Here is a 13093-nt window from a genome sequence, read left to right as displayed (position 1 = left end):
TCAAGGAAAGGGAGAAGAAGTTTAATACCAAATAAAATTTATTAGAATAAAAGTCTTAATTTCTCTCTCTTGCATGCAAGTATGTGTGTGCATACACAAGAGAGAAACACACACACACACACACACACACACACACACACACACACACACACACACACACACACACACACACACACACACACACACACACACACACACACACACCCCGCACCACACTGTTCTTTCCTCTCGCTGGGCAAAACAAAAAGTTTTCATGAGAGTTAGAATTAGATAATCAATTTTACAATGTCCCACTGAAGCAGAAGTAAGTTTTAATCAAATAATAAAGCTTCATCATGACATTTCTTTTTAAATAATTCAGCTTTCATATTATTTGCTACATTGCTATCATTTTTGTAGCATTTAATATGTAGCTGACCCCATGACAATCATTTCATTTTGGTTGGCATTCTTAAGAGATAAAAGTTATTTATCTTGATTTATGATAAATAAGGTAAGATTTCAAAAAGCTATTAAGTATGAAAGAACCAGATAAATATTACAGTATAGACAAATGATAGACAACAGATGTGAACCTAGGCCTTTATTGAACATATATTACTGTATTCTACATTATTGCTTCTCTTTCCTTTCCTTTCCTTTCCTTTCACTTCCTCCCTCCCTCCCTTCCTCTCACTCTCCCTCTCTCTCTCCCTCTGTCTCTGTCTCTCTCTCTGTCTCTCTCTTTCTCTCTGTCTGTCTCTCTCTCTCTCTGTTTCTGAGGCTTGAATTCTGGGCCTAGGTGCAATCCTTGACCTCCTTTTACCCAAAGCTAGCACTCTACCACTTGAACCACAGCTCTACTTCTGGATTTTTCTGTGATAACTTGGAAATAGGAATCTCATGATCTTTCCTGTCTGGGCTGTCTTCAAATCATGATCCTCAGATCTCAGCCTCCTGAGTAGCTAGGATCACAGGCATGAGCCACCAGTGCATACTTAAGGAATAATATAGATATATCTGTCTTAGAAAACAGCGATGCTTTTTCTACTGTTGTAATACCAGGGCAAAAGATCCTGTCATAAAGTTCATTTTTCAACATAGTGTCTTGTACACCTCATTGTTGCAATGGGTCAACCTGTATCACTATTTAAACAATTTGTTTTTTCCCTTCCCCTCCCCAAATTATACCAACATCAAATACAATGAAAACAGGTAATACCGTGGGGGAGGGGGATGTTGGTGCGGGTGAGCGTAGTTGAGGAGGTGGGAGAGAAGCGATGGTAGGGGAAAATAAAAGGAGGAGCAACAATGCTTGATACATGTACTCATTACCTCTCTCATGTAACTGTAACCCCTCTGTACAGTATTTTCACAATAATAAAACTTGTTTAAAAAAAAGATCCTGTCATAGGAAGAACTGCAGAGATGAAAGCTTGTTTTTACAAAGGCTTCAGTATTTTCAGTAATGAATTGAAAACATCCCTCTATGTATCATTGTTTAAGGAGCTATCCACCACATTTTCTTAGGAATTTTTTTTGCCAGTCCTGGGGCTTGAACTCAGGACCTGGGAACTGTCTCTGAGCCTCTTTTGCTCAAGGCTAACACTCTACCACTTGAGCCACAGAACCACTTCTGACTTTTTCTGTGTATGTGGTACTGAGGAATTGAACCCAGGGCTTCATGCATGCTTACTCTACCACTAAGCCACATTCTCGGCCCTTTCTTAGGGACTTAACTGACATGTATCGTATAGTTATTTGACATGGAAGTTTGAGAACAGCTCCATCTATTTCTGCTGCAGTGGAAAAATGTTTATTTCTGGGCTATTCAAAAGGGTAGCCACTAGACTACTGTAGCTACTGGGCATTGTCAACTGTGGTTAAAGTGACTGAGGAATTGGCCTTTCAGTACTATTTAAATTTAATTAGTTTTCATTGAAACTTTAATATCCACGTGTTATAGGAGAGTTCAGTACTAGTGTACTGAACACAGGGCACACTGCCCTGTGAGATCCTGATAATGTACAACATAATATTAGCAATTAGGAGAATGAGAAAAACATCATAACCAAAGGGTGAAGATAGTTTCTAAGTGCTGAAAAAGGTGAATGTTTTCAGTGGTTTCTTCTGGTAGCAGAACAAAGAAAGAAAAGAATATCAAACCCTTTAGAAGGCGAGCACATGGCTCAGTTAAGGCTGAGGTGAGAACTCTTCCTATTTCTCTGCCGTCTTAACTCACTGCTGCTTTGTCAAGTTAGGTGATAATGGATACCTGACATTCACTCAAAAAACTCAAGTAATCTTGCTTTGAATCCTTATTTTTAGACTAACATATATCAAAGGAAACATGGTATACTTCAATGGTAACAAATGTGTTTTTGCCTCTATTTAGGCAATGGGAGAGATTATGGAAAAGAATTCAAACTTATTTTTCACTTACAAAGAAGACCCAGGCTGGAACTCCAAATCAAAGAGGTGGATGAATTTGGGAATTATAGCTGTCCTCATTACAAGGGCACCATTGTAGTTTACAAAGTACCTAGAGAAAAGATCGTCCCCATCTTGGACCCATCTCCTGTACTTCAGGGAGACTATTGTCAGTTGCCGATCTGCAAATTACCACTGAGATTGCCAAAGGTGAGTGATTGTACTTTCCAGATTACCTCATTTTGTTCATTTTTTTTCCTTTCTCCACAATAGTCGGTTGTCCTTGCTAATTGATATATAAAGTTAGGAGCTTAGGTAATAATAAATTGAATAAGGAGCCTTTTGAGCCAATTTTAAAATGGCAGAGCATATATTAGGCTATCTTCTTCAGTTCACATTAGTTTTTATAATGAGAGCAATTTCAATTGATCTGTTCCACACAGTGTGTTGTTAATAACTGTAGAAATAGTGTCATTCCTTTTCTGTAGCTAAATCTGTATGAATGAAAAAATGTTGGTGAAAGTATTGAATGCTTTTCAGAACATAGGAAAAAATCATATTGAATATCAACTCTTTTCATTGATCCTTAATAAATCCTGTGGGCTTGTTTTATGAGCAGATACGCCTATGGAATAACCTTACTATTATCAGAAAGTAGATTTAAAGTACTTGTCTCAAACAATTAAACATAAAAATTAGCATATTTTATTGCTATATATAAAATTTCTATCTAGGACTTATCTCAACTATATTCTTAATGAGAAATATAACACAAATCCTTTTGGTATTACCTAGGACAAACAAACATCTTATTCTTTAAAGAAATATAAAATTATTTTGCAAGCTTTTATTTTTTGTGTTGTAAGTAGAAAAAACATGTTTTTTAATACATAGATTTTGTGCTGATTTCAAGTAAATCAATAATATGTTATTAATAAAAGATCATTTGAGCTTCTGAGATAGGAAATATATATACTAGGCATTATGATAAATACAGAGTTTTAGAGAATAATTTATAGTTTAATTCTGCATTTTTAGGAATGGTAGCTATTGTCCACATGGGACTATCATTAAATGTTAACAACATAATGGATTGAAATGAAATATAATATGCAGTGTCAGATTCTCACAGATTTTAAAAATGGTACAAATATATACAAACATATATATATATATATACACACATATACATTTATATACCTACAGATATATTTGTTTACATTGATTGCCTAGTAATACCTTAGTTTATACCTTAGTCATATTAAGTGAAATAAAGTTATTAACATTAATTTTGTTTGTTATTTAGCTTTATGTGACTAGTAGAATATTATAGGGCTCTTAATTATGTTTCTGTGGCATAGTATTCTTCTAAATGAGTTTATAGCCCAGAAATTCATGTACAACATGTACACAAAATTACAATTTTAAATAATAGCTGATTTGACCAATGGTCTAAACAATATAATAATAGTGTTCAGAGGAGGGAAGTGGCTGTTCTAAAAGCTAAAACAACAGAAGTTTTGTGGTGAATACAATATTTTTATCTGAACTTTGTAAGTTGGTAGGAATTTGGCCATTAAAATTGAAGGGAACAAAAAGCAAGTTAGGGTAAGGAAATGGAATGTGTTTGATTGCAATGACAGGCATAGTTTCCCAGAAAATCATACTTCATATAAAAGCCCTTATAGTAATTTTTTAATATGCCAAAGTCTTTCATACTTTTGTAACATCAAATACTCACAAAAAATTCACTGAGGCATTATTACTATTCTCATTTCATAAGAAACTGAGACAAAGCCCTGTACCTAAGTGGCAAAGCTACGAATCAAACCTAGGAAATATTCTTCCCATGTATTTAACAATAGCTCCTTAGCTGATAAAAGCTCTGATCTTGGAGGAAATAAGGTAGAGCTGAGGTTTTCTTGCTGCCTTGTGAATCTTATGGAAAATCCATATATATGAATTTTCTGATGGTAAAGTAGAAATATTTAGCAAATAATGTTCTATGGATACTGACGGATCAAAGTGGCTTTACTGCATGGGAACAGACTTCTAGAGAAGTTCTTTACTTGCTAGCTTGAGGAGATCCAGGACTTCCTGCAAAGCATGCATAGGTAGCATACTGAGTATGGCCCAAAGTGTACAACCAATATCAGCTGTGTTTCTCTGCTCTTAATTTTCATCTTGTCTCATACCTTCTCCTTCTCTTCTCTTAGAGTTTTTGTAGTTTACATATTTATTCTGTTTCATTTTTCAAGTTACACTTAATGATTTTACATATTGACTGGAAATGTGCTCAGTGGTAGTATACATGCTTAGCATGGTGAAGGCCCTGAATACAATAATCAGCATTGATAAAATAATTCTCTGTATCTTTGGGTGTATTTCACTGTTTCTATGCACATATACAATAAACAAATTAATTTTCATGTCTACCACCTGAAGAATTTATTTCAAAATAGCTAGAAGATTTTGAATATTCTTCCAAGCTGATTCTTCATCATTCAAATTTTTCTCATATTACTTGTTGTCTTTGTTCATGTTTTTTTTTATTCTTATCCCCTGTTTCTTTGAAAGTTATTATTTTTGCTTTACTTATTTTTCTGCCAGTCCAGGGCACTGGCCTTCAGCATTTTTGCTCAAAGCTAGGACTCTACCACTTGAGCCACAGCTCCACTTCCTGCTTTTTTGTGGTGCTTAGTTAGAGATATAGAGTCTCATGGATTTTCCTGTACAGGCTGGCTTTGAACCATGATCCTTAGATCTCAGACTCCTGAGTGGCTAGGACTCTGGGCATGAACTATCAATACCTAGCCAAAAGTCACTTTTTAACCTATTACCCTCTTTTGATTTATTTTTGGCCATTCATCCTTAATTGAAACAATTACCAAACACAGAGCCTGGCCCATAGTAAGCATGTTAAGTATGTGTGACTGGATGAAAGAAGGTAGATCTATAGCCTTCATTAATTTGAGAACCAGTGATGAAAAGGAATCTTTTTATTTGCTTAAATCAGTGATTTGGTAGCTCGTTGAACAAACTGATCTATCAAGGGAAATAGCTGAGGATCAACATGAAGATTTGAAATGGAGAAGTAAACATCAGGCCTACTCTCTAGGTGGTTTAATTGAGAACATTTTTTTTCCACAGAGAGCTCTATGTTATTCTGTTCTAGTGTGATTAGAGAGAGACAAATTAGGGGCTGCTGTAGTTCCCTAGTATGTTCTCTAGCAAGGTAAGATTCCCTTTTTATTCCTTTTCCTTATGTGTGGTGTCACCTAGAGCCCTCCTCAAGGGTGTGAGCTCTCCATCTGAGGAGGGATATGCTGGTGCTCACCTTGCTCTGCTCAAATTTCTAGTGCAGTGCCAGGGGGCTGGTAGGTCCTTCCCGTTGTTTGTGAGCATGGTGAGAGAGGAAATTTCAGCAAGCCTTAAAACTGTCAATTCTTGAAACAAGATTGGCTTGTTGGACATTTTAACCCCCTGCTATGTTTTCTGGTTTACTTGGTTGGCAATGTGTCATGTGTACTTTCCTATTTTCCCCTATGGGTTGCACGGGGCTTTCCAGATTCACTCTCAAACCCTGTGTCATGCTTAAGGCCTTCACAAGTAAGTTCTTTGGGATTGAGAAAGAATGTGTGGTAGGAAATGCTTTTCCTCTTTTCTAAGTAGCATACTTAAATGGGAATTGAAACCATGACTTTTTTTTTTTTTGTCAGTTGTGGGGTTTGAACTCTGGGCCTGGACATTGTCCCTCATCTCTTCAGCTCAAGGCTAGTGCCCGACCACTTAAGTCACATTGCCACTTCCAGTTTTCTGGTGGTTAATTGAAAATGAATCTCATAGACTTCCCTGCTTGGTCTGGCTTTGAACTGATATCCTCAGATCTCAGCCTCCTGAGTAGCTAGGATTTCAGGCATGAGCCAATGATGGCCGGCACCATGACCTTTCTTTTTTGTCAGACTGTGAGAATAAAGTCCAGAACTACAAAGCTCTATTTAAGCAGAGTTGAAATGGGCTTTTTTTTTTCAGGAAACACAAATAGCTTTATTAGAATCTTTTGATATTAATGAACATGGCATTATTTGAAAATGTATACATGTAATTTATGTGAGGTTATTTATCAAAATTAAAGTGTATATATACAAGGCAAACAGTAAATAATATTTCAAGAATAAATGTTATTGTTTATCTTTTCTGGAAATAGAAAGGATATTAAAGTGTTAAACATTAGATAAAGTAAACTCAATTTAAAAACATTTTTAAATAGTATCACTTTAAGTAATACTTGTGTTTAACTCCCTTCTCCCCAGGAGGGCAATCACTGTATTGGGAGAAGTCTAAAGAGTTTAATGGGTATATAGGGGCTGAATTTGTCTTATTTCTTTAAGTTCATTGAATATTTTTGAACCACAGCTCACCATGCATAATTGAACACACAGAAGAAACTTGTGAAACAACTATCTCAAAGATAAAACTGTGGATATTCAGAAGTTAATGTTTATAGTATAAACATATAGAGAGATACACATTCACACACAAATAATTTCAAGTTGTAACATTACTTTACTACTTCTAATTCCCAACAAATATGAAGATACTTTCACTTCATGCTTGAGGATCTCAGTGTTTTTTATACTAATATATTAATTCATTCAACAAACACATATTTTTCTCTATTTCCATTTCTTTCTTCCGTTGTCTTTTTGAAGTCTGTCTCCCAATCAATTGACAGACTTACACTTAAAGCCATCAGTGAAATCGTGCCGGCTGTCCCTACAATGATTTAATGACACTCAAAAGTATAGCCTTCACTCAACCATAGATGCTTTGATCCAAGAACGGCAGTACAGGCTCATGTTATGCATGGTACCGAGACTTATGTATGACATTTTCTCTTAAACATAGCCTTTCATTATGGTTAATTTATAAATTAGGGCTAGTAAGATAGTAACAACCATAACCCACAATGAAATAAAACAATGATCATATGCTGCAATAAAAACATGCTGCCACTTGAAGTGTTATGAGTCATTTATTTCTGGGAACTCTCATTGAGTATTTTTGAACCACAGTTGACCATGCATAATTGAACACACAGAAAACACCACAATGCCACAGAGCAAGGGGGACTGCTGCACTAGATGCTATGTGAAGTGTGAAGGTGATCACCATTGACTCTGCTTCCTCCCTTCTATCCCTCTCTTTTCCCCTCCCCCTCCTCTCCCTTCCTCACTTATCCAGCTCTAACTGCAGTGATCATCTTTCTGTTTTTTTTAAAGGTTCCACACACACTTTTGCTTTAGATTTTTGGTGTGATTTCCTCAGCCTAAAATGTCCCTTTATCAGGTCACCTGTATTTTTGACATTGTCACTTCCTTCGATCCTTTTCTGAACTTTTATTTTCTCTTCAAAGCCTATGTTGCATCTATTTAATATGCGGTATACTTCTGTTTATTATTCTGATACTCTAGATCCTATTCAACTTCTCTATCTTTCTTTTCCTCCAAGGTGTTGATATCTTCTAACAAGTATTTCCTCATGTATTATATTTACCATAGAAATGGCTTATACCCCACAATTAGAATGGATGCTTCTTAAAGTCAGGGAACTTTGTCCTGTTCTTTTCACGGCCAATCAGATCTCAAGTACCCAGGGCAGAACTTTGTCTGTTAGAATCTTTGTAATTATTTGATGCATGAATGAGTTCATAAACAGACTTTGCATTTTAAGTGACATAAAAGAAAAGAGTGAAATGAGAAGTGACAAGTAAGGAAATAAATTAGTATCAGAGGATGGAAAAGGTTGGTGTGTGTGTGCACATGTGTATGTGTATATGCATATATGAATGTGTATATGTGCACAAGCATGTGTGCCAATACTGGGACTTGACCTCAAAGTCTTGTGCTCTTGCTTGGCTTTTTTACTCAAGGATGACACTCTACCATTTGAGCCATACCTCCAACTTTTTGCTGCATAATTGGAGATAAGAGTCTCGGGGGCTTTTTGCATGGGCTGGTTTTGAGCCATGATCCTCAGATTTGAGTCTCCTAAGTAGATAGCATTACAAGAGTGAGCCACCAACACCCAGCTATGGAGGCATGTTTTTGAGGTAGAATAGCCAGGGAAGACCAACCAAGGGAGGGAACTTCTACAATCAGAAGAAACCAGAAGCTTATCTGCTTGTATGACCAAGAAAGCATCATTATCAGGAGGAAAACAGAAGGTACTTAGACTCTGGGAAGGGCAGGAGCTTCAGGTCAAGGCCTTGAAGAACCATAGCTAGGATGCAGTGAGTAACTGTGGAATGGTAATGTGGCTTGAAAGGTAGGGAGGGTCCTGGTTGTACTTTATAGCCAAGATACTCTTCTGAAATTGTTCAAGTCATTATCTGTGAAAATATATGGCTTCATAGAATATTTTGGTTCTAATTCATTAAAAAAACTCTTACTTATCCCTATTTTTGACATATAATGCTATTCATAAATGTTAAAGAAATTCAGATTGTGCAAATGGAGTCATATTCAATGTATATTATGAAAAAAATTGAATTATGTAACTTGTAGGTAGGGATGGGAGGGAAAAAAACAAATTCATTCATACTGGGTACAGTTGTACATTTGGAAGACAGCAAGTTTCAAAAAAAGATTGCCAAAAATGTTTAGGTGGAAGAAAGTAGGATGAATGTTTTAGGTGTAAGGACTTCTGAAATCAGGCTAGACAGGTGCCTGTCTTACTTTTGGGTGATTGGTGTCAGCTTGAGTTGTGAGGAGTTGTTATTCTATATACTTACTCAGAAGGTTTGCTCTGAGCAAAAGAACACTTGAGATCTGATGATTGGAGTTGATTTGAGGCTGGAATTTCCCGGTAATACCTAAAGTACAAATTTATGTAAGCCAGTTGTTGACCCAAGCTTTGTTAGTCTAAGCTTCCTTTTTTTTTTTTTTTTAAAGAAACTGAACTCATGACATGCCATTTCTAGTAAATAATGGTGCTGTTTCAACATTTGATTCTTTACCACGTGGACTGATATTTAGTGTGAGCAAGAGAGTATGTTTACGCCAGGTTAGGGGTCCATTTGTCACGTTCACTACTTTCTCAAATTTGTATGGTATCATTTCCATCATCCTGGGAGTCATGTGTTTTCCTAGTGATATGAACTATTAAAGTACTCTTTACCAATTTAAAAAAAATCTGAGGTATAATAAGCATTCATTTACAATCACAGGTTCTGCCATACTTAGATTTTTCAACTGTAATAATTTCCCAAAATTGTATTAGAGTTCAAAAGTAAAATGGAATTTATTTTTCTATGGATAGCTATTGGGAAAATAGATTAGAAAAGGCATATGGATTTTTAAATCCCTATTTAAAAAAAAATCAAGGGTGTTTATTTTTGTGCTTGCAATGATTGTTTTTGTGTACTTCTGGGAGCTTTTCTTTTAACTCAAAATCATACTGTCCACACTAGAGTTAATTTTGGTAACAGGTCCATCGCTTTATAATTTTACAGATAAAAATTATTGAAATCTTAGCAAAAAAAGCTATTGGGCTACCCGTAATCTGTAAACTTTTTGTTTGTTTGTTTTTGGTAAACTTTCTCACTTGGTTTGACTGTCTTTGTCTCTCATTTGACATAATGATCCCTGCAGTGCCATTGTTCATTAAACCATCAGAGTAACTTCAGAGAAAGATAGTTGTGGCCATGTTACTGAATGAGAATGAAGGAAAGAGGAAGAAAGCTAATTTAGTCAGAAACAGGAATCTGTAATCTTTTCTTAGAAAATGCTTTTCCCACCAAGTTGATCAGAAGATATATTTTTCCCTTTTCATTCCCTACCCATTTCTTCTTCATTTCCCCCTCCCTGTTCTTTTTTTTTTTCAGTTGGTCATGGGGCTTGAACTCTGTGCTTGAGCTCTGTCCCACAGCTCTTCAGCTCAAGGCTAATGCTTTATCACTTGAGCCACGGCACCATTTTTGGTTTTCTGGTGGTTTATTGGAGATAAGAGTTTCACAGACTTTCCTGCCTGGACTGACCTGTGATCCTCAGATCTCAGCCTCTTGAATAGCTAGGATTACAGGCGTGAGCGCCATTGGTACCCGGCTTCTCCCGGTTCTTTATTTTCCTCTCATTTCCTATTCTTCTTTCCCTTCCTTCTTCCCTCTCACACTACTCTTCCCTCTTCCTTCTTTAACTTCTGTCTATCAAAAAGGAGGGTTTATCTGCTCAGAAAGCAGAAAAACTAACTCAGGAATGAAGAACTAAGTTTTCGTGTGTCTTCTATAATTATTCAGAAATGGAAGAATGGATATTCTTCCCTGTTTGGAAACATTTGATAATTTAAAAAGGAATTGATATTTTTGATTGTATACTCTAATGTAACAGCCTTTACTGTTATAGATTAGTAAACAATTGTTTATGAATTCAATCAGTTTTCATATATTTCACCTATCTTTGATTTTCTTTTGAAAAGAGATCAGTCCACCTGTCAGTTAGTAAACATTAACTACCTAATAAATACAAAGTTGTTTTGAAGGCTTAGAAGTGTAATAGTAATAGATGTTAGAATCCTAGCCTCTTAAGGGAATTAAATCCAGTTAAGAAAATTAAACCTTAAAATACACAGAACAGGTTGAGATAACTAATAATAAAGTACCACGGTGCGGCAATATCTGAAGACAGGAACTGATGATTGCCAGTCAAATCCTGTGATGGCATGTACCAGTGCCTTTCGGATAAAGAGGCATTTCCTGTAGGCTGTGCTGACTCAAGGCTGCCTCAGAGAGCAAGGAAGGCAACCACATTATGTTAACACTGAAAGAGGAAGAGTCAGTGAGTTCCAACAAGGGGGATGGCCTGAACAGAAGCCTTGAACTGGTTGAGCATTGGATCTATTTTCAGAAAGCATTATAAATAAAGCTGAGGCTTGTATGTAAGATCTGGATAAGTCATACTGAAAATGATGTGAGAAAGATTCTGAAGGAGTTTTGGAAAATGTGGTTTAGGTCAACCAAATGTCTGTCAAAACTTATCAAAAGGGTATGACTGATTTTAAGATGTAGAGACTATATGTCAGAGATTCAAGCCAGATATGCTTAGTTTACCAAAGTAAATAAATCGTTCATTCACTAGTATTGTTTGGAATGAGCATGACCATTGAGGATAGAGCAGTAGGTATCTATTTTATACATAAATTGGTCTTTTATACGAAAAATAATGGGAACCATTGGAAATTTTTCACCAGAGGAATATGACTAAATGCTGTTTGCAGTGTCACTATGACAGCTGATAAAAATAAATTAGAAGAAGATGAGTTTTGCAACACGACATGAAAGAACAAATTAAGTAGTCCATGGAAAAGATAGTCGAGGTAGGCTGTCAGATCATGGAAATAAGATGTTGGAAGTAATGAAAATTTCTACAGTGTTATGAGTTTGATTTCTTGATTTTCTTTAAAAATTATCAACCCCTTTCATGTAGATGCATTTTTGAGTCCGATGTGTCTGCTATTACTGGAATTACCTGAAATTCCAAGTAATAATAATAATAGTAATAATACTGTGCTTGAACTCTGGGCGTAGGCTCTGTCCCAGAGCTTGAGGCTGCTGTTCTACCACTTGAGCCACAGTGACATTTACAGTTTTTCTGAGCAGTTTATTGGAGATAAGGGTCTCACAGACTTTCCTGCATGGTTGGCTTTGAACCGCACAACCCTCAGATCTCAGCCTCCTTAGTAGCTAGGATTATAGGCAAGAAGCACCAGCACCTGGCTCAAATAATGATTTTTAACTAAATATTTATGAAGTGCTGGCCTGTTTGAAGTGTTTTAAATATATTATCATGTTGTTCTCATTGTAGAACATGTGGTGTATTTATTGCTTTGCCCATTTGTTTGATAATAAATGAAATCAGTGGCACCTGATTCAGAAATAAGATTTCTCTATTCTAGACTGATTCTGATTAAGTTTTCTTCACTTTCTTTGTATGTAGTCCACGTGTGTTTTCTGAATCCTTTCAATTCTTGCTCAGGTATTATGTGCAGCCATCATTGGTGCATCTTCCTTCCATCTATCACAGAAGCTATGATTCTTTGGGATTTTTCTGAATTAATTCATCTGGTTATTAGGATCCTAACACTCATTTCATGAATGAGTTTATCAAGCCCTCTAAAGGTGTTGCTCTCTTCCTTCTGTCATAATCAGCTAGAAGCCTTACAAAAATAATGATTCCCCATGGGACAAGCATTTAGAAAATAATGAAGAAGCAGTGATAAAGTAGGCTGCATAAAAATTCCATAGGCTTAAAGAATGATTTGAACTACAAAGTCATAGATCTACATGGATCCCATTATTGGAAGGATCCTGCTTTCAGTGTGGGACTCAATCGCTAGATTTTATCTGTAGGAAATTCTCTGTTAGCCCTCCATACTTTGAACTTGGTTCTTACTTTATTCCACATTAATCTTCTCTATGTGTTCATGTAGATCTGCAGACTCTTCATGAGGAGTTGCTTCCTGTCATTGTGAGGGCCAGACATCTTTGCCTCAGGTTCCAGGAAGTTCTATACTGGCTGTGTGATTCTTACGATGCCCATAAGAGCAACAACAGTATAGTGGATGATGAGAGTGCTCTTTAAATTTCTTTATTTAAAAATAGTTTTGTGTCTATGTGAATTCTTGTATA

General features: G+C 36.1%; 1 protein-coding gene across 2 annotated transcripts in view; it reads left to right on the top strand.

Annotated features, from left to right (window-relative positions):
* The window catches only part of Dthd1 (death domain containing 1), a 48973-nt gene that overhangs the window by 21207 nt on the left and 14673 nt on the right, over positions 1 to 13093 (top strand). For both annotated transcript variants that reach the window (XM_070012495.1, XM_070012494.1), the window contains exon 8: positions 2375 to 2619. In XM_070012495.1, the coding sequence (XP_069868596.1) occupies positions 2375 to 2619 (245 nt within the window). The remainder of the gene's footprint in view (positions 1 to 2374; positions 2620 to 13093) is intronic.

Source organism: Dipodomys merriami, unplaced genomic scaffold, assembly GCF_024711535.1.
Source record: "Dipodomys merriami isolate MVZ:Mamm:240054 unplaced genomic scaffold, mDipMer1.0.p SCAF_9, whole genome shotgun sequence".
Classification (NCBI taxonomy): domain Eukaryota; kingdom Metazoa; phylum Chordata; class Mammalia; order Rodentia; family Heteromyidae; genus Dipodomys; species Dipodomys merriami.
This window is presented reverse-complemented; position numbering and strand designations above follow the sequence as displayed.